General features: G+C 37.6%; 2 protein-coding genes across 2 annotated transcripts; both read left to right on the forward strand.

Annotated features, from left to right (window-relative positions):
• Positions 1 to 12,936: 12,936 nt before the first annotated feature.
• On the forward strand, positions 12,937 to 14,850 carry LOC144630215 (uncharacterized). The gene has a single exon (XM_078488544.1). It carries the CDS (start codon positions 12,973 to 12,975, stop codon positions 14,509 to 14,511), a length of 1,539 nt encoding a protein of 512 aa, XP_078344670.1. The 5' UTR covers positions 12,937 to 12,972; the 3' UTR covers positions 14,512 to 14,850.
• A 2,307-nt stretch (positions 14,851 to 17,157) lies between these two features.
• LOC144630224 (BTB/POZ domain-containing protein 6-like) lies at positions 17,158 to 21,792 on the forward strand. Its single transcript, XM_078488555.1, has one exon. The coding sequence runs from the start codon at positions 17,345 to 17,347 to the stop codon at positions 18,686 to 18,688; it is 1,344 nt and encodes a 447-aa protein (XP_078344681.1). The 5' UTR covers positions 17,158 to 17,344; the 3' UTR covers positions 18,689 to 21,792.
• Positions 21,793 to 22,032: the final 240 nt, after the last annotated feature.

Here is a 22,032-nt window from a genome sequence, read left to right on the forward strand (position 1 = left end):
CACTCGTAACTTGTTCTCATCCCTTTGATTTTTAAGGCATGGGCCCGTTTGCCACATAGAAATAACAAAACAAAGAAAACGAACATGATAACAAAAACATTGTTTTATTATTGATCATTGTCTACATAGCTCTTATTAAAACAAATAATTTCTGAAACCATTTTCTTATAGGTAATTGTTGAAAATGATCTTATTATTATTATTATAATTAACATCAAATAAATTTACCAACTTTGTCATTGAAACAGTTCAAGCTCAAATAAATTTGTATTTGTAATGCCATTATTTCCTCCATTGATTAGAGAATCGTACCACTTCACTTTCTAATTGGTACAGTATCCATATGGAGTGATTTCGTTTAACCCGTGAAACAATATCTACCAGTTTGTGCGTAATAGTCAAAAGAAAACAAAAGAAAACAATAAAATTTGGGTGTTATACTGTCTAAAAGCTTAATAACTATTTCATGGGTTTACTGAAATCACTCTATGTCAAAATTTTGACAAACGTTGCAATGTTAACATGGAAAATAACTTCAACAATACATCCTTTTACCAAATTACTAACACTAGATCAAATATAATACACATCCATCTATTATCATACTAAGAACTTTACTTTGATAGTTTCTCTCTTTAAATACTATCTGTCTACCGCTGTTCCTTGTAAAGGAATGAATTTCTTGCTTAAACGAAGAACAAAAATTTAACGAAACCAAACTGTGATGCTCTTATTCTATATCCTTTGTCTCACACTTCGTCAAGTATTATATGTTCTTTATACTCTGTATATATATATTGTGTGTGTGGTGAAAGGAGATTGTAAACTGATTCACCCTGATAATGACCTAGTGAGGTGGTCATAAACTCGTCTTGTGATTGGCTAAAAAACGTTGGGTGGCCCCGGTTGAGTTCGTTTCACTGTAAAAAGTAAAACAAATTACCTCCTCGCTGTCTTCCTCAGTTGAATCCAGTACTTCATCATTTTGGACTTCAGAGGTTTTTCCAGTGTGAATCTAAATGATAAACAAAAATGAATGGAGAAATCAACGACTAAAACAAAAGTGACTGTTGTTAGAAACTGCATGGTTGAGTACAATTACATGCGAACAACATAATTATTTCAAGTTAACATTTAATATCAAGGTTAAAACATAGTATCTATAAACTTACCAGGGCTAAAATTCTTCTTTGACGAACCTGAAGGAGTGATGCAGAAGTTAGACACTCATAATTCTGACGTTACTTAAATTTTGACCTGTATAGTCTTTCAATCATTTTATTTGATAAAATAAAGGCAATGATTATTATTGACATTTCTCGCAGTAATTTTGTTATGCTTGGCCTTTTCTCAGTTGATTGTTTGGTGGTTGTTGTTAAGGTCAGAAATAGTTTGAAGTTTTGTTTGCTGACGTTTAGCATATCATGTAAGACATAGATAGAATCCATGCTGGTGTGAAAACAAATCACGAATCTCTTATTGCTCTTTCTCATTAGCATTTACATGTAACCTTAATGAGCAGAATTATCTGCATGTGCGTTTTTAATCTTTTTTCTGCCAAACAACAAAGTTAAATGAAGAAATCCTGTTTATTTTGGATAATGTCAGCCACGACAGCTACTTTTTTTTTTTTTCGTTGTTTCTTCTTGATTGATGTATGAACAATGCGCAAACGAATAAAATATGGGGTTTTACTGCTTTCCAAGACTGCATTGTGCTCGCTTGCAGTGTTTACTTGTAGAGAACTCGCTCGTGAAGTGCTTGGCTGGAATATTGAAAAATATATATTGTGGGTATTCAGCGCTAGTGCCAAAAAAAACCCTTGAAATTGAGCGTGTCCTAGATATTACCGGGCTTGTTCATATCAATCGTGTTTTATGTTTCACTGACAAGAGTTGACAGTTACCACTGTGATTCGTATTGTTTTGCTTGAGTTTTCGAATATCTGCCTGCTCCACCCAAGCACTACGGCGTCTTTACAAAGTTTTTGCCAACTGGAAAACCTAGGGTTGCACTACGCAAAGTGCCCTGATGACAGATTTTCACCGCAAAGTAAACAAATTCTGGCAAATTTTTCCAAGTGAGACCCATACCTTATTTTCCACCAGACGTTGTCTTTGACGTAGCCGTCGGTGCGGTCTGTGGAATTCAGCGGTCTTCGCATTTTTTTGCTGCAATTCACATTTCGAGGCTTGGAAAGCCAATATTTTGTTGTAGCATTTGGTTCATTGAAATGGCATTTTCAAATTTCTGTTCATTTAACCTTTAAAAATTGTCAGATTTTTTTAGAATTTGTCTGATTTTTCTTGTTTATCAATATTTCACGCTTTGAGGGCCGGAAAGCAAAAGTTTCTCTTCATTTGACCTTTAATTTTAATGGTATCAGAAATTGTCTGATTTTTTTTTGGTAATTAATATCTACCTTACTGTTACTTATTTTCGCGGGACTTAATTTTAGCGATTTTCAAAAAATCGCGAAATTTAAGACCAGCGGAAAAAAGGTTCTCGCGAAAAATAACGACGCGAAATTTAATACCCCTTCAATATAGTTAATGTTCGTTATGAATATTCAACGTTGCCGTCAGTTTACTACTTAATTACCTCGATACAGTCGTCGAACTAGCTCTACTTTGTTCCAAAGGAACACGTCAAACTGTTTTTAAAGTTTTGTCTTGTTATATGGTTTTGTTCAGTGTCATTGGAAACTGTTGCAGTGGAAAATTAAAATCAGTTGGACCAATTTTGAGACTTAGTTTGTTAATGTCGACCAGTATTGACAATTTCCTCAAAATATAGTTCCTGTAATCGCTTTTTTTTGGCCAAATTGCGAAATTTAAGTCCCGCGAAATAAGGCCGTTCCATTTTCGCGAAAATAAGAAACAATAAGGTACGTTATTCTGGCTTTGAGGGTTGGAAAGCAAAAGTTTCTGTTCATTTGATCTTTAATGTTAATGATATCAAAAATTATCTGGTTTTTTTTTGTAAAAAAATATTGGTTCCTTAAAAGGAAATTTTTTTCCTGATTTGAATCAATAAATACATCTTATTCAATGATTTAAAATATAATACAAGCGGATATGTTGCGAGCTGCATAGTCTTCTTCCAAGCCCCATAGGGACGAGTAAACAAGCAGTGAGCAAAATGTCAGCTGATATTATAAGTTAAACCATCAAATAAGGGATTTATTATTCCACTAATTTTTCCACTTTGTTTGGGCCAGAATTTCTTAAGTTTGTCCGCTCGTATTTTTGGCCTGTTCTACTGTTAATAACATGGCATATTTTGCGCGTTCTTTTGCCCTTATATGGTAAAATGGCGCAATAGTTGAAAAATAATGGATAGTTAAGTGTTTAGTTTTTGGTACCCTGAAATAACATTGATTATTATAAACAGGGAGAAAATGTTGCTTTCAATGAGTATTAGTGCATTTTGAAATTATGACCACCTCACTAGGTCATTATCAGGGTGAATCAGTTTACAATCTCCTTTCACCACACACACAATATATATATACAGAGTATAAAGAACATATAATACTTGACGAAGTGTGAGACAAAGGATATAGAATAAGAGCATCACAGTTTGGTTTCGTTAAATTTTTGTTCTTCGTTTAAGCAAGAAATTCATTCCTTTACAAGGAACAGCGGTAGACAGATAGTATTTAAAGAGAGAAACTATCAAAGTAAAGTTCTTAGTATGATAATAGATGGATGTGTATTATATTTGATCCAGTGTTAGTAATTTGGTAAAAGGATGTATTGTTGAAGTTATTTTCCATGTTAACATTGCAACGTTTGTCAAAATTTTGACATAGAGTGATTTCAGTAAACCCATGAAATAGTTATTAAGCTTTTAGACAGAATAACACCCAAATTTTATTGTTTTCTTTTGTTTTCTTTTGACTATTACGCACAAACTGGTAGATATTGTTTCACGGGTTAAACGAAATCACTCCATATGGATACTGTACCAATTAGAAAGTGAAGTGGTACGATTCTCTAATCAATGGAGGAAATAATGGCATTACAAATACAAATTTATTTGAGCTTGAACTGTTTCAATGACAAAGTTGGTAAATTTATTTGATGTTAATTATAATAATAATAATAAGATCATTTTCAACAATTACCTATAAGAAAATGGTTTCAGAAATTATTTGTTTTAATAAGAGCTATGTAGACAATGATCAATAATAAAACAATGTTTTTGTTATCATGTTCGTTTTCTTTGTTTTGTTATTTCTATGTGGCAAACGGGCCCATGCCTTAAAAATCAAAGGGATGAGAACAAGTTACGAGTGAACGTGTCTACGTTGACAATGCATTGCTAGTCATTATGAAAGAAATTCAGCAAACTTAAATTGCACATTTCAAGGGGTTACATATGAGTCTTAAGTGCGCAAGTTACTAGTCTAAAAGTGCGCAAGTTACGAGTCTAAAAGTGCGCAAGTTACGAGTCTAAAAGTTCGCAATTTACGAGGCTTAAAGTGCGCAAGTTACGAGTCTAAAAGTGCACAAGTTACGAGTTTAAAAGTGCGCAATTTACTAGGCTTAAAGTGCGGAAGTTACGAGTATTAAAGTGCGCAAGTTACGTGTCTTAAATTGCGCAATTTAAGAGTCTTAAAGTGCACAATTTAGAGTCTAAAGTGCGCAATTTACGTGTCTTAAGTGCACAAGTTACGAGTCTAAAAGTGCGCAATTTACGAGTCTAAAAGTGCGCAATTTACGTGTCTTAAGTGCACAAGTTACGAGTCTAAAAGTGCGCAATTTACGAGTCTAAAAGTGCGCAATTTACGAGGCTTAAAGTGCGCAAGTTACGAGTCTTAAAGTGCGCAAGTTACGTGTCTTAAATTAAAGTGCGCAATTTAAGAGTCTTAAAGTGCACAATTTAGAGTCTAAAGTGCGCAATTTACGAGTCTTAAAGTGCGCAATTTAAGCAGCAATATAAATATAGAGAATTGACAAATTTACATAAGGCACTTTTAGATAATTTTATGAAAGTTTTTACAAAGAGGACTTGGCCCAGCTGCTGATAATGATCCCTGTTGTGTTATGCGTCCGTCTTGACCGTCGCATAAATGTGATACTTATAATAACTCGGTACCAGCCAGTTTTGAGGCTGATGTCACCTTAATCCTGTGTGTAAAAGTTAAAAAGATCGTGTATATACATCAAATTTTAGCAGTCAGTAAAGATGGATGGTTTTCAGCCGAATTTTTGAAAATATCAAACAAATGACGTTATTTCAAATTGCGAAAAATTTGTCGATTTGTTTTGCATTTTTTTAAAGCTGCAGCTAGAACAGGATATTGCAAAGGTTTGTGCCGAGTTTCAGCGAATTCCTTTCATACGGTTTGAAGAATTTAGGTCGGAAAGTCAGGTACATTTGCTTTCCAAGTTCTAATCGCTCTGAAAACCCCGCATTTTGAATGAAATTATACTGTTGTTTTGGAATAGAGGTGTTACTTTCAAATTCCGCATGATTTTCTGTCACTTGGAAATAATACAGCCTAAAATAGTTACTACTAAAATGACAACTACCGTTCCTACACATGTATTCCCTGGTGGTAGACGATCCTGCGGAATTTGGAAGTAACACCTCTCTTCGAACAACAACAGAATAATTTCTTTCGAAATGAGTGGTTTACAGCAAAAAATACAGTATGAAGATTTCCGAAGGCTTCACGAAAACGTTTTTGAATGACTGCGCACTAAAATGGAAGGAATGGAAGTTTATTGATCGTGACCCAAACTGGTACAAACGCAGGGTCAAAGAGGCAATTCACATAAGACTTCACCCTAATAATATCAACAGGGATAATGGAATTGAAATTCCTGAAGCATGGATGCCCACGATCAAAAACACAACAACAGGGGAACTGTACGACAGCGGACCACTGAGGGAACAACAGGACACAGAAACAGCGAGGATCGAAATGCACCAATCACAGCTGTTGAAAACCAACCAATCACAGCACAGGAGCGTGCTTTATAAGTTCACGCACAACCAGTCGACCTTATCGCCTGATGAAGACTAGCAGTGTGCAGTCGAAACGTCGCGATCTCCATCACACGTGACTACGTCGTGAGACAAACGAAAAAATACTTTATTATTGTACTCTACCACGATGAATAACCACAACATTTTTTTCCGATAAAAAATTGAACTAGCTTGAATAACTCCCATGGCAAAATAAAGACGGTAAATACCTTGGTTTTTTTCTTACCCTATTCAAAGTTTCTTGTGCAATTTCTTCGGCTTGGGACAAAGAAAAATTCTGAGTCCCCGACGGGAGTCGAACCCATGGCCTCCCAGATACCGGTTGGGAGCTCTAACCAACTGAGATGCGAGAGACTCGTAGTGAGCTGGGCCATTTCCCGTCGGGGACTCAGAATTTTTCTTTGTCCCATGCTCGTGTCATTGTTGAAAACAAATTCAACTTCATTATTTATCACCGAGCTTAAAATTTACCATCTTTATTATTTACAATGTTAATCTTTCTTTGCCAATATAAAAGTTACAGTCATATTTTTTTGCGTGTCGATTTCTTAGAATTCTTGTTTAAAATCCACAATCTACAGTACAGTAACATTTGTAGACTTTTTCTTGGTGCAATCGTTCATTCGTGAAGAAAGCGTGCCACGTGAAAATACGAATGCGAGGATGCGAGCCAGTAGCAAGTGGCGAAGCAGCGAGCCGCGAGAAGCACTTCTCGGACGCTTTCAATCCCTCCTCATTTTCCCCTCGTTCGTAGCATTTCAACTGTTCGTGTCGTGCGTTGGATTTCAGCAACAAATACTGACTGACTGAAAAGTATCTCCTTGGCTTCAGCAATGATCATAACATTTCACTGAATACACAATACACAATACACAATACTTTATTTAAAGTGGGAAACATGCTTAGCTTAGAATAGCTAGTTTACAGATGTTCCACTAAAATAACAGATAAAAGAAAACTAAAATAGAATCTATAAGAATGTAAAAATATATAATCTAAAATCTAAAATGTTTAAATGCACTACCTAAAAATACTATTGTGTCTACTATGTTAAAAATGCTATATATAAAAAACAATTTACATCTACTCGGCTAAAAAGTTTAAAAGTTTACAGTGCGTATCCTTCGGACAAATTCATTTTTACCAACAGTGGCCCTGATTTCATTTGGTAGCTCGTTCCATATTTTAGTAGCAAGGGCTGTATACCCACAGCGGTGAAAGATCTAGGGGGTAGGCTCAGAAAGTCTCCCCCCCCCCCCTGCACAAGCAAAACTTTTGCTGACCGCAACTAGAAGCCTTAATAAGGCAGGAACAAAAGTCGGACTGAATTAACTCAGAACGCTGATTTGAATAAGAACACCAAATTCAAGAACGTGGAAATAAACAGTAGCTCCTTTTCTTATACAAATCGACGAACTGAGTTGATCCGTTAAGACTTTTGTCCCTGTCCGCCAAAGTTTCCTGGCATTGAATGCCTTTTGTTTAAGTATATTCTGTTCGGTCGAACAATGAATATAAAAGCAGAGTATTTTACAATCTCTCGACTGGTCTTTGCATCGACCCTACATCTTTGCTTGGAAAACATCATAAATTGGCGACAACCAGTCAGCGTTGGGGTCCAGCAATATGCCAAAATGTTAAAGTGACTGCTCCGCCTACGTGAAAGTGTCTCGTAAGAAGCGAACAGCGAACCTTGGCAATAACTTCGTCTGTTTTTGCATACTTCTCAGATGAATAATATACTTGGTGGCTTTTTCGTTAAGGTATAAGATTTTTTTTCGCTTTAGTATAAGAAAGTGGAAGCAATCATAAAACAGCCATTGTCATTAACAAAGAAGTCAAAGAGAAAAAGCCTTTCTATCTAACACGTATATTATTATTCTTCCACAAATGCGACCATTGTTGGTATTTTCCAATCATAATGTATTCAGAAATACTTTTTCTCATTAGCATATCTAATTGCCAAACAGTTGCTCTTGTTTCCAAGTCAGTGAGTTGACAGTTTGCCTTAGCCTGTATAGTGGCTCCAATTTCCTAAAGGTAAGTCCATCCTACGAACTAACATGGATATCGAATGTATAGATTGCTTTCCGATATTGATTTCTATCGATTGACAACGCTTGAAGCAACTGCAACTTCGAATCCGTCAAATGAATACGCGTGCACATCAAAACAATAATTCTAAATAACAGACCGCAAATAACATACAGCTACCGCTACCAAAACAAACTAAATGGTCTTTTCGTAGCTTCCCTGCTTAAAGTTATCTTTTTTCTGTGTTCCCAGTGCCTAAAACAGCGTCGAATAGTTCAAACAGCAGCCGATCGAAAGAACCGCAAAACTGACACGACTAGCTCGACTGTTTACGATCGCTTCTCAGAGAAAGAAGTTCCAGGACAAACGTTGTCATCGATTTAACTGCTGCAGTTTTCCCTTCAAACAGGTTATCACTACCCCTTCCACCATGACTAAATCTATAGATAATTTACCGGGCTTTTCTTACATATTCAAGGTTCCCGTACTGAACCTATTTTGCTCGAACCCGTTCGACTGGCAAAAAATCACTGAATGGGACCAAACAGCTTGTAAATGGTGTTGACATTTCAGAAGCCGAGTTAAGGTGTTTCGATGCAGTTTTTACGGATATTTTTTTTCCTATTCTCTGAATTGCGATAAAGAATATCAGCAAAACTTTCACATCGAAGATATGTTAAATAACAATTTGGCGTTGTTTGAAGTGCCGTATTTTCTCGATTAAACGCCGGGTACCGAATTTACGCTGCAAGGTGAAGTTGAAAATGGGCCCCTCAGGTACTCATTCAGTTAGAAGTATAATAAGCTGTAGGTTTATTAGCAAGATACATTTTTGTCAAAAATGATGAATAAAAACTGTTGCTAATGTAAATTGGGGTCGAATAAACTGCAAGAATCAAATAAACGCTGGGACCACGAGGCTAAGTCTGAAATAATGGCGTTTAATCGAGAAAATACGGTAATTTCATCAACACAGTGTTTGTGTCCGAGTCTCGGTCCATTACCCCGCGCGTAAGAACCTGCATTTTCCCAAGTTAGCCTAAACAGGTTCTTACATAACTGGTAATTAACACAAATTTAGGCTATCAATTAAGGTTCTTAATATATTTTTATTTTCTGAAAAAAATTCACATTGTTGCTAGCAGCATTTTTAGTGGTATTCAGCCATTTCCTTCTAGGAAATTTGCATATCATTTCATTTATATTTTTGTGATTGTATCAACAAAAAAATTTTATGATTTTCAACATTTACATTGCAACTGGAATGATAAGTCTCCTAGATGTCTCCAAAGAGGATTCAGAATATCAACTTATCTTTAGTTATTAATTTGCCCTAAAAGTAAACATTTTCAATCGATTTTAAATTTAAATTAAATTTTAGGCTAAAAAGGTTCTATAGTGGTTGTCCAACTGGCATTTTTGAGGTCTTCACAGATTTTGCGACTCTTGAATACTGGTTGAAGGGTGTAATCGATTTTCTTGCTCAGGTCAGATAGTTGTTTTTTCACTGCATCGGCCGACGTTTGATTTTTAAATGGCATTACCACTCGGTGAACAGTATCTTCGTTAACTTGTAGTTGAGCTGGCACGAGAGGATCTTTGGTCATCACTTAGGTGATGGTAGAGTTAATTAGGCTTGCAGGGTACTTGAGGTTCGTAAGCATCACCTTCAGGCGATCAAACTGTGATCACATTCAGTCACAAAGGCTCCAGTGTAGATGAGAGGTGCAAAGTACGGTTCACCATGGATTTAATGAGCGTTTTTTTGTACCTTTTGTCGAAACGTAGGCCGGTATTTGTTAGCTCCCGTTATGTTATGCTATGTTATGCTATGCTATGCTATGCTATGCTATGCCATGCCATGCCATGCCATGCCATGCCATGCCATGCCATGCCATGCCATGCCATGCCATGCCATGCCATGCCATGCGTTGCTATGCTATGCTATGCTATGCTATGCTATGCTATGCTATGCTATGTTATGTTATGTCATGTCATGTCATGTCATGTTATATTATGTTATGTTATGTTATGTTATGTTATGTTATGTCATGTCATGTCATGTCATGTCATGTCATGTTATGTTATGTTATGTTATGTTATGTTATGTTATGTTATGTTATGTTATGTTATGTTATGTTATGTTATGTTATGTTATGTTATGTTATGTTATGTTATGTTATGTTATGTTATGCAGTGTCCATACACTAATTGCTGAATTTTTTTCTTCAGATTTGTTTCAAAAGGCGATGGCGCTTTCCACTAACGGAAGATGTACCATATTGTCCCTTTGCTTTCTCTGTCTGTTAATAGTCTTGTTAATACCTTTATTGACTACGTATCTAGAACGGTATGTGTAATAGTTGTTTTTAGGGGGCATTCAGCGTTGTGTACAACCAGAAACCCATAAGGGTTGAAATGTGTTCCCTATTAGGAAAATCACGCGAAAAAAAAAATAGTTTATCAAATTCACAGCGCGCGCTAGCTCGCGCTCGATGCCGTAATCTTGAATAAAGTTAAATTTGGTAAAATTTTCAGTTTTATCGTCATAAATTTAGTCTGGAGAACTTCACTTGGATACACTTAATGAATTTTTCAGTTTCTGTAAGAAATTTACGGCACTAGGTCGGAATTCAAGCAACTCACCGCGAAAACCCGAAAATGTTGTAGCGTGTGTCATTACGTGTCAACCCCTAATGAGTTTCTGGTACAACTCAAACAACGGATGCACAGTGTTTTAAGGATTTAATGTTTAATGATTCACAGGATTTAAAGTTGTGTACAACTCATACAACGGATGCATAGTGTTTACGAATAAAACTAAGCATAGCGTCGACAGGAGACGAGCGGATTCCAATAATCCTTATCACACATGAGTTACCAGAACGGAAAAAGGGCGTTTATTTTGTTGCATGAAAGGCATTTATCTGAAAAAAAAAATTCAACATAAACCGTAAACACGCGATCAAAGGAAATTTAACGAGATATGCCTTCCTTTCATTTAAGCTGGTCTTTATCAAACGTAATTGAAACTATTTTTGCATTTATCGTATCTATAACTAAATTCTCGATTTTGATTGGTTCTGCGCGCACACATTTGTCGCGTAATTGGCGCGCAATCACGTGGGTGTCCAATTACAGGTATCAATTTGAACAACTTCAAATTGGATACCTGTAATTGGACAACTACGCCATTCGCGCGTCAATCGCGCGCATATAAATGGGTTCGTTTTTGCTGTTTTCCCACTGTTTGTACAACCAGTTGAATTTACCATTGACGCTTTCACACTAAAAAAGATTCTCAAAGACTTTTTAACCTCTAATTTTGTTATTGATACGATTAATTACTAACTGGACCTCGTGACGTACAATTCTTATACCTAATCGTACCTTTTTGGTACGCTTCGGCGGCATATCAGGCGAGTTTGGTCGAGCCATGGTTCGTATTTTGGCTCGACTGCGTCTCGCCAAAATACCCATGGCGAGACCAAACGAGCTTGATAAGCCGCCGAAGCGTACCAAAAAGGTACTATTAGGTATTTACCGTACCCAAATTCAGCCAAAAATCCGGTGATATTATTCGCTCTGTCGAAGCCATGCTTGCCAGACACGTAGTGCAAAATGTGTTGACCTGCTTGTATTGATACTTTTTGGTCTTCAACACTTTTATCAAGTCCTCTTCTCACATTTTTTTACTCGTTTGTTTGGAGTTTCATTCCCTAAATTTTCAAAATCCAAATTCCGCGAAAAATTTGGAAACTCCGACTTCATTGTTTCAGTGTGAATGTTTCAGTACTCGTCGGCAAACATCGCGCAATTGGCGAGCGCGCTAAAGTTTAGTTTGGCGAGAAAGTTTTTCTCATTTTACGACCGGTAAGCACCAGCTAATTTAAAATACTCGTTTCTGTTTCATTGGTAAAACCTCTTTTCAATTCATAGTACGGAAACACTACTTTAATTCAAAGTAACCGTGATATGGTGGCATATCAGGTCAGTGACTTGATATCGTAGGATATCAGGACAGTAGATCGCGCTTCTGATTGGCTACTTGCCAATTTGGGTACGGTAAAGAGAGTAATCGTGCTCGTAATTTCAAATCGTTCTCGCGCTGCGCGCTCGGCCGATTTTGAAATTACTCGCCCTATTACTCCCTGAATTGTACTCCACTCAGTCCAATTACTATTACTAACCAGTACAAAATTTAACGAAAAAAATATGACAACTGATGTTACAGTGTTAGGCACCAGACTGTTGCCACTTGATAAAGTTTTCGTTTAATTTCCGTCAAGTCCTTGTCATTTTTCTTGACAACTTTCCGATGGCTTCCGTTTTACCCGGCCAACAAAAATGCAAGAAGTGAGAGAGGCGGAGTTGATAATTGTCTTAGAGAGAACCTGGAACTTGACGTGGGAACAGACGCCTCTCTCCGTCCGTGCACCTTCACTGCACCGGCCGGTCCAAACAAAAGCAAAATGAAAGTTCTGAAAAGATACCAAAAAGTTGTCAAAAAAGAAATAAAAACTTTATTATTTGGTGCGCAACACTTTAGAAGTAAGAAGCTAAAAAGATTTTTAATATTGAAATAATCATCATAAAAATAATTCTATTACTATTTTATTTCTCTACAGGTCTGACATATGCGAGCAACGCCCTCTTAATCGAGAGAATTACGGAATATATCACGCTCCCTGGTTTAAAGATGAAATTATGAAAGAACTTAATGAAGTCAGTCTGGAAATGCATAAATTATTTCTTCATAAACAAGCACCCTCAGCAAGATTGGTTCAGCAATTAGAAGAAGTTGTAAAACGTGTAGGAGGCCTTATGCGTCCTGTGGGCGCAAATAGGACTGATGATGATGATGTAAAACAACTAGACAACAAACAACATCTAAATGTTTCCAATAAGACATTCAGCAAAGATGACAATGAACAAGCAATGTTTTCTAATGAGACAGTCCACCAAGATTCTAGTGTGGATGTATGCCCAGAGGTATACCAAGGAGGTAGGTTGGGCTATCCTTTCTACGCAAAGAAGGGCTGGCACACTGTTAACTGTACCAATGCAAAACCGATTCGTTCTGTGATAAGTATTTTAGTTAATACTGTCGCATACCCCAAGGAAGATGAAAAACACGTTGAAAAGGTTTTACGAGGAATTACGAAGACGTACCCAACAGTTCAGGTTCATTTGGCCGCGCAAAGTAACGTGATTATGGAGACTGCCAAAAAATATAAAAACGTTGACGTTGTTAAGGTGGATGATCAAAAGCTAAGCAAAGGATGGAACATGTTGATAAGTAAGGTCTCTACTCCTTATGTACTCGTTGCACGTGATGTTTTTCACTTCACATGGCTGACCCAACTTGAGAGACAAATTCGTGTAATCAGTCAGATACCAAATGTTGGAGTTGTAGGCGGAGCATACCGTAATCTCTCAGGTCACTGGAAAGCGGGCTGTGTGCAAACTAAACTCAAAAACTACGTCCTGGAATACCAAGAAGGCTATTACCACTCAAAGAATGAGTGCATGTTCTGTGATTATCTGCAAGGTCCTTTTGTTACCAAGACAAATTTGTTGAAGCTTGACGAGAGCCTTCCTAATGAAGTTGTGTTTGAAGATTGGTTTTTACGTGTTGTTGAAGATGGCGCATTGATCATGACATGTCCAGATGCTATGTATTTCACTACAGATTACTATTCATACCCCAAAAGGAATGATAAAACCGTGTGGACACCTTTGGCTAAAAAGTGGAAACTGAATCGAGTGTTACTGCCCCTGGGGTTTAGGCATTCCTTCTCCTGTCAGGATATTGGTTTGGCTTGTGGCAATTTTGCCCAAAGCGCTTTACTCCCAGTTTGCTGTCTAGAACTGTATGCAAATGCCGCGTCTTTTTTCCAGAAGTTTGCTGATTCGCATAATGTTAGCTTCGAGCTCGATAGTGGCTCGGCATTAGGTGGTGTTAAATTCAATGGCCTTATTCCTTGGGACATAGATGGAGATTTCTTTCTATTGTCCAAAGATATTGAAAAGTTTAGCAGGCGTGATACAATCGAATATTTCAAGAAAAACGGTTACAGCCTTACCGAGTATCAATCACCGAATATTAACAAGGATGGAAATCTAAATAATGGCTACGTGAAAATTAACTTCAACGGATTTAACATCGAGGTATGGGGCTTTACTTATTTGTCAAATACTATGTATCTCCCAGAAGAGCTTCAAAAACATGAAACTTTTACCAAAGCAAGCATTCGGGGTAACTGGATTGATACAAAGTATAGTCCTGGATTGTATGCAAGGAATCGGTATGGAAGAGAAATCCTAAAGCATTCACAATCCTGGCGCAAAGTAGGATTGCCTCACAGTTTTGGTGACTATAACCCTGGTAGCTTCAAGCCTTGCAAAAATCCAAAGTCTCACGCCTGCTTGAATAATTTTCCTGGCGACGGCGACATTCCATTTTTGGTAACTTAGCAACACTTGGAACGCTTTACTAAACTGTTTTTAAGGCAAAAGTGTCAGTCTGGATGTATGAAAAATTTTATCAATTAGGCAGAAATCTGGTGTTAATTTCTCGAGCTATCTGTATTCACCAAGCAAGGCAAGTTTAACCAGATGACATTTAATGCAAATCATTGATTGTAACAAGGCAACGATGGCACGGACAGGACTCCTCAAGGTTCGGTCATTGGGGCTAGCTGGTTGGAAAAACCTCTGACCGGTGGAAAAACGGAGCCCACACGTTTATTTCGGTAAACTTGTTAAGCTGCAAACATTATGTAAACAACGTTTATGTCATGTAGACAGGAAGCAAAACAATACAGTTTCTTGGAAAACAAATAAACACGAGGTTTTTCTTCAAATCACTCTGGTAAATGTGTTTGGGAAAGTCAAAGCGGGTGCAGCTTGTTAGTTGCCTTACTGTTTCCTTTCCGTTCCTCTTCACGACACTTCAACTTGTTACTGACTGCAAAACGTCGGAACGGTCCCCCAAGTATCGGCGAATGCATCATAAACTAATCAGTACAAACATATCATACTCAGATCTACACCTTTCCCCACTGAAAATTTAATATTGCTACTGTCTGATCAAGCCCTACTGTCTATCACGACTTCTATTCCTCTTTTTACCGATTGGCAATTCTCGATCGATCCCTTTCTCGACCTTTTCTTCTGTTGCGCTTAAAAACCACTAATCCCCAAACAAACCGGGAGAATTTTAAGTGAACCTTGATCTATCAATACGAGGTCCTGTAAATGTCGCATATATTTCTTGTTCATTTCCAGTTCTCCATAGAACTAACCATGAACACAGACTATAAATGAAACTTATCGATAACCGAGAAAAAAACGAAAATACTGCTCCACTGTATGTTTTTATGTTTTTTTTTCGATCAGAGAGAAAATAGTGTCTAGTTTTCTTCTGAATGTTTACATAAAATCTGCCTTGCTGTCTTTACAACTGCAGTTCGAAGCTCGCGAAGACGCCAGCAATATAAAAATGGATTGATAGACGAGTTACTAAATACTAAAGTGGTAGCAAATTCCCATTCTGGTTGCCCGTCCGCGAGAGAGATTCCATGTAGAGTTAAAAGAACATACAGTAGAACCCCGGTAACTCGAACAACCCCGCTAACTCGAACTAACTTCAATTTCCCTTGGACCCACTTTTCAGTCATTTTTACTAAGTTAACTCGAAAACCCCGCTTACTCGAACTATTTTTCGTTTCCCCTCAGAGTTCGAGTTACCAGGGTTCGCTGTACTATTAAAGCTAGGTAGAACACGAAAGTATTGAAATGTATGGAGACCACTAATGAGAATTTATATGTTGATACAGCATTTTGCAAATTAGAAGCTGAACCCTTTAACACATCCTTAGGCTTGACCAATTTTCGTTTTCTTAATAAGCAACTGAATTATCATTTTTATTATATGACGCAGAGAAATTACTTCATTATGATTGGCTGAGAACAGAAACATATTTTTTATTTGCACGGAGGGGATGGCATAGGACTCGCAGATGTTTTGTATCTTAATCATCAGTTGACGTCACATCCGGTCAACAATCGACCCAAAATGTCGAGCGCCTCGTCTCGACAAGTTGCCAAAAATAAGTTTCAAGCAGATGTGTTTGTTTCGTTTTTTGAAACAGACAGTCTCGTGTAATTTTGAACCGTGAAAGAGGTCGTAGACAGATGGTTCTCTATCTTGCAGAAGTCCTCGACGTCAGGGGCGATCATGATATTGATCCTTGTGTGGCCAAGGTTATGGCCCATAGTTGTTTCTTTGATAGAAGAGTGCGCTACTCCTATACATCTTCCAAAGCGACTTTTTAGCAAAAGAAAATGTCCTGAACTTTGTTCATTCTGTGGGTGGTATGCGGCATATTCTAATGCGTAACCGGTTACGTCGACTGTTCCTGATGGTCGTAATATGTCTTCTTTTGGTTTATCCCCCCCCCCCCCCCTCCAAGAAAATAATGGTCCGTCCCTAGGTGGAGCCTTTCTACGGAAATTAAAAGCCAATTAATGGACAGGTTCGTAAAGGCACGAGTTCTTCATCCATTGCTGAATATTTTCAGAGATAGTTCAGCTATTTTAACCTCACTTGTAGTCACTCATGTTTGAAGTATTTGTATGTATTCGAAAATCCCATTGATGTTTGCTTTTTATCTGGAAATTATTTGTATCTATATTATATTAATGTTATCAGTTAATATTTGCGCACTTGTAATGTCATTTTGCAGAGCTCACTTGGCTCAGGCCGAAAATAAAACTGTGCGGAGGCAAATAATCAATACTTTTGAGAATCTTTTCTTTCATAACTTTTTATTTTGCACACCCCCAGGCGATATTTGCAGACGGCCGCTCAAAAGCGATTGGAATTCTAAGAAAAGCTGGAACAGGAAGTTGTTTTGTTTGAAACGTATTAAAATAGACTTGCATGAATTATCGGCGTCTTGAGACACATGCAACAATTCTAGCTATTATTCATCGATATTTTTATTCTTTCTTTTGTGATGACAAAGTTGGTGAGGGAATATAAAATCTCAAAGATAAAAACTCTCCAGTTAGAAAAATATGACTGCAAGAATGAAAGAAATCTGGAGAGTTTCAAAAACATCTGGAGGCAAAAGCCATTTATTTTTGTTTCTCAGTGTTTACGGTTCAGCTGAAACATCCACGTGCTGTCACAAACTGTCAAATTTCATACATATTGCATCAGACGCTCTTATTAAGGTTCGAACTCTGGGAAAGCCCAGAAGCTAAAACCGATTCATATTGTACCAGCCTCAACTCAGACGCCATGCCTCACTCAGTTGTCGCCGAAGAACAGTGGCAAATAACACTACCCACAATCAAAGAAAGAAAGACGTTTATGTTCAATAACAATCTCTTCAGTGATGTGAAGTTTATTGTTCGACGAGCGCATGACGAAATCGAAAGTAAGAAAGTGATTCCAGCTCACAAGTTTGTGCTGTCGATTAGCAGTCCTGTGTTTTCCGCCATGTTTTATGGTAAGTTGGCAGAGACAAAAGACTCCATAGAAATGTCTGAGTGTGGGTACGAGAGCCTGTTGGAGTTGTTTCGTTACATATACAGCGACGAAGTGAACTTGAGCGGAAGTACTGTTATGGAAATACTGTATTTGTCCAAGAAGTACATGTTACCTTCACTAACTGAAAAATGCACTCAATATCTGCAAGATAATTTAGATGCCTCAAACGTTTTCAGTGTCCTTCCTTCCGCTCAAATATACGAGGAAATGGACCTTGTGTACGATTGCTGGAAAATGATAGATAAACGAACAGACGAGGCTGTGAAATCAGACGGATTCGAAGCAATTGACCGATCTCTACTTGAAACAGTAGTCCAGAGAGATACCTTAAATATAGAAGAGGTAGAGCTGTTTAAAGCAGTCGATTTGTGGGCAACAAGGGCATGTGAAAAGCAAGGTTTGGCTGCAGATGGTGAAGTTAAAAGAAGAATTCTGGGAGAACAAATTGTCAAATCAATGCGCATTCCAACAATGAAGCTTGAAGATTTCGCAAGTGTGGTCTTGGACAGTAAAATTCTGACAACAGATGAAATCGTCAATATCGTCAAATATCTTGGCTCAGTCTCGAGTTCTCCAGTGGGATTTCCAGAAACGATAAGAGCTGGTTTTGACGACGAAATTCAACGATGCTGTAGATTTGGTTCAATGTCATGGTCTTACGGTTATTTTGGCTCTGTGGATAGCATGCGTGTCTCTGTGGACAAAGATGTCTTGCTGCACGGGTTGTGCTTCTTTGGTAGCGAGAACAATACTTATTCCATAGATCTGCACGTGAAGAATATGAGGCATAGGTCAGCATTGGTGTCCAAAAGCGGACAGTTTTCCTCAGAGTCATTGCAGTGCCAAATAGGTAATTACTGTGGTTTTAAAGTTTTGTTTGATACGACAGTCGTTTTAGAGAAAAACACCATTTATTGCATAGAGGCTAAAATAAGTGGCCCTAATTCATTGCGTGGGGATGATGGTGTTAGCTCTGTCGTGTGCCCATCGGGTGTTACTTTCACATTTATGGACAGTGAATCTTTCGGTAGTACAACAAGTGTAACATATGGACAATTTTCAGAATTTTTGTTTTCCCTAAATCCTCTATAATTGATAAAAGGGTTCGTTGTGTGACCAACATGCCTGAGTCGCTTTGTGTGGGTGATTAACATTGGCGATCCCGCATATGGATAACTCGTGGTAAAAAGTGCAGACATTTTATAGCATATGGAAAAAGATCCTACTAAGTCACTCATAAAAAATGTATAGCTTTTGGAAGTTCTAAGAAAAGCAGGAAAACCGGAAGTTATTCCCGGAAAGTGTATGATTATTTTGTCTACTACTGCGTGAATTTCATAAACAACAGGGAAACATAAAGCTCCCTTGCATGTGACCGTCATGTGTTAGAACGTCTTCTTTTAATTGTATATTATATAAAAATATGTTTATGTATTAAAGAGCGGATATTACTGAGGCAAAGCCGAAGTTAATCAAAGATCTCTTCGAGATATCGACTTTTTTTGCACGAGGTTAGTATGAGTAGAAGGTTTATCCTGGGCATTGTTGTTCGAACATATCATGGAAGAATTCAAACGCCTTTCAGTTCAAGTATTTTTTATTTTCGCGGAGTAAATGCTGTATATGTCAGTCGCGACGACTGGGTGCTTTGCGACTCATATACTTTGGCTTGGTTAAAAAAGGTAAACTTTGACGTTTGCCTTTAACATGTTTAATCGAAATAGTCGTTTCCTTTCGAGTAAGAAAGATTTCTACTCGGCCTAATGCAGAAAAATAACGCCTGATCGCAGGTTAGGTTACGCACGACAGAGTTACCTTTTGTCTCGTCACGCAATCTTAACCCCACACTGAGAAGTAAATTTTCGTTTGGATATTACCAAAAGCCGATTGGCCAGATTGGCTCGGATTTCGAGAGAAAGCCTTACCTGTGCAACGTAGAAAGCTCAAACCGTGGTTTGAAACAAAAGGTTTGTCAAACAGAGCGATTATTCAATAAATGTGTAAAATGTTTTACTCTCAGTTATTGAATGGATTATAAAGGCCCGATTTGCTGCCGGGATTTGCTGAAAGAAAACATTTATTTTTATGAGAAATGCAAAACGTTTACACTGTTCTTAGTGGCACATTTTCCAACACAACAGAGCTAACCTCAGATTTATGCCACCACAAAATTACACAAAGAAACGCTCGTCCGATCGGTCCCCTTGCCTGACACGAATATTTTAAGAGGTCAATTTCGTTACACGATTGTCGCGGCAAATACTATTTATACACTGATCGAGCTCGGCAGCTGTAGCTGCAGTCTGTAATAGTAATGGGGATAAATAACAGCTTTATTAAAATCAAACCCGCCGTCAATTCCATTAGAAAGGCGTTTGAATAGCATAATATTTTCGCCCTCTATCTATCATGTGTCGAAACAGATCGGATGACCGGCGATCAGTGCCGTCAAATTCGGGAAGAATTCTGAATTTCTTGCAACCGACGATCTTTCCGGTGCGCGCCTAAATAAAGCAATCCTTCGCAATTATATAATTCGATAGTAATTCGCTATCCGCCGCTTAAATTTCTCGGCAGCCTGAATAATTTTGCACTGGGAATCAAGGTGTTATTGCCGGATCTTCGACTAATAAATTCAATTTTGGGCCATTTTTTGGATACCTTCAATCTGTTTTCACTTACTAAAGCAAAAATGTTTGGAATCTATCATTTTTCGAGCCTTTCGAGAATCTCGGCCTCACATTGTGTCGGTCCCCTCCATACAAAGCCTTTGCCCAAACTAAAATTGTTGTCCGACTCACGCAGAGGGGGGGGGGGGGGGGGTATCATGTGGCGAAATCTATTTTTAGTAATAGTGCGCTTCGCTAGATGATGTTGCAATTCTAAATTGTGCAACTCAGCAGAAATAATCAATTGTCACGAAATGAGATCCCTTTGGTTAATTAGCAACGTTTTAGTGTGTGAAAGACTTGTACGAGTACAAATTTGCGTTGTTAATCGTTTTAGGTTAAATTAATATTAGCGCCTAAAGACTTGTACTAGTAAAAATTGCGTTCTTAATCGTTTTAAACTTCACTGTCTTCGAGCGCTGAACCGCTTACATTCTTAATTGGTTATGTGACGTAAGATTTGGGCTACTCACGTTTTTGATTCTTATATAATGTTTGTAAATTTGACAAGTCACGTTTTTTCTACAAGAACGGAAGTGCTGAAGCACAATTGTGCAACTCAGCAGAAATAATCAATTGTCACGAAATGAGTTCCCTTTGGTTAACTATTGGCAACGTTTTAGTGTGTGAAAGACTTGTACGAGTACAAATTTGCATTGTTAATCGTTTTAGGTTAAATTAATATTAGCGCCTAAAGACTTGTACTAGTAAAAATTGCGTTCTTAATCGTTTTAAACTTCACTGCCTTTGAGCGTTGAACCGCTTACATTCTTAATTGGTTATGTGACGTAAGATTTGGGCTACTCACGTTTTTGATTCTTATATAATGTTTGTAAATTTGACAAGTCACGTTTTTTCTACAAGAACGGAAGTGCTGAAGCACAACTATAGAGTGACACTTACAAGTCACGCGCTTTGACCACCCACAGCGGAAAGTATTCCCTTGAGAGTTAACAAGAATGCGATCCCTTCCGGTTCAGATTTGAGTCCACTAAACGCTATTCTCCTCTTTTTTGCTTGTAAACAAGCAAAAAAAAGTCGAAAAAATGAAGGAAAAAATAGTTTTTTCGAGCTTTAGAGCCAGCTTTAGCCGGGACAAATCGCTTGCTTAGCTACGAAAAGGTACATCAGTTGGATGCTATCGTATAAGGTCGTATAATATATGTATTAGCTTCCTTTGAGATTGAAACATAAATATAACTAGAGCGTTTTAAGCTGCTACTTTTATATAGTGTTTGAATTTGTTATTAATTATTATTACAATAGAGTGATTTCAACATCTAACCGTTTGTGTGTAATAATCAAAAGATAACAAAAGAAAACAATGGAATAAGTGTCTCATTGTATATATATCTAAAAGTGTAATAACTAGACTATTCACGGATTTAATCAAATCACTCTAGTACAAAAAATGTATATTGTTATATTTTATATCACGCTGTATATTTAAGTTCAAACTTTTTGGAAATTTATAAGTGTTGTTAAAGTGTGAACCCATTGTTGTCCGCTAGACGACAAAACACTCAAATAAAGAGTAAAAATTGAAGTAAACACAAAAAATAAGTACACCTCAGCTGTGGTGTAGCGAAATACTGGCCTCCTGCTCTGGTTGAGTACACGTAAAAGCTTAAGGTATAGCCCGGTAAACGCTAAGTAAACTTAGCTACCCTACCATTCCGTCAGGTTGCCATACCAAATAACCGGTACCCATGTATTCTCTGGGGGGGGGGAGGCCCTGTGAGAGAAATAGTTTGGCAAAGAACACAA

Source organism: Oculina patagonica, chromosome 11 (genome assembly GCF_052425735.1).
Source record: "Oculina patagonica isolate OP01 chromosome 11, crgOcupat, whole genome shotgun sequence".
In the NCBI taxonomy this organism is placed as follows: Eukaryota; Metazoa; Cnidaria; class Anthozoa; order Scleractinia; family Oculinidae; genus Oculina; species Oculina patagonica.

What these genes read in the sequence shown, in the direction of transcription:
- LOC144630215 (XM_078488544.1), top strand. Translation starts at nt 12,973, where the DNA reads ATGTTTTCTAATGAGACAGTCCACCAAGATTCTAGTGTGGATGTATGC.
- LOC144630224 (XM_078488555.1), top strand. Translation starts at nt 17,345, where the DNA reads ATGCCTCACTCAGTTGTCGCCGAAGAACAGTGGCAAATAACACTACCC.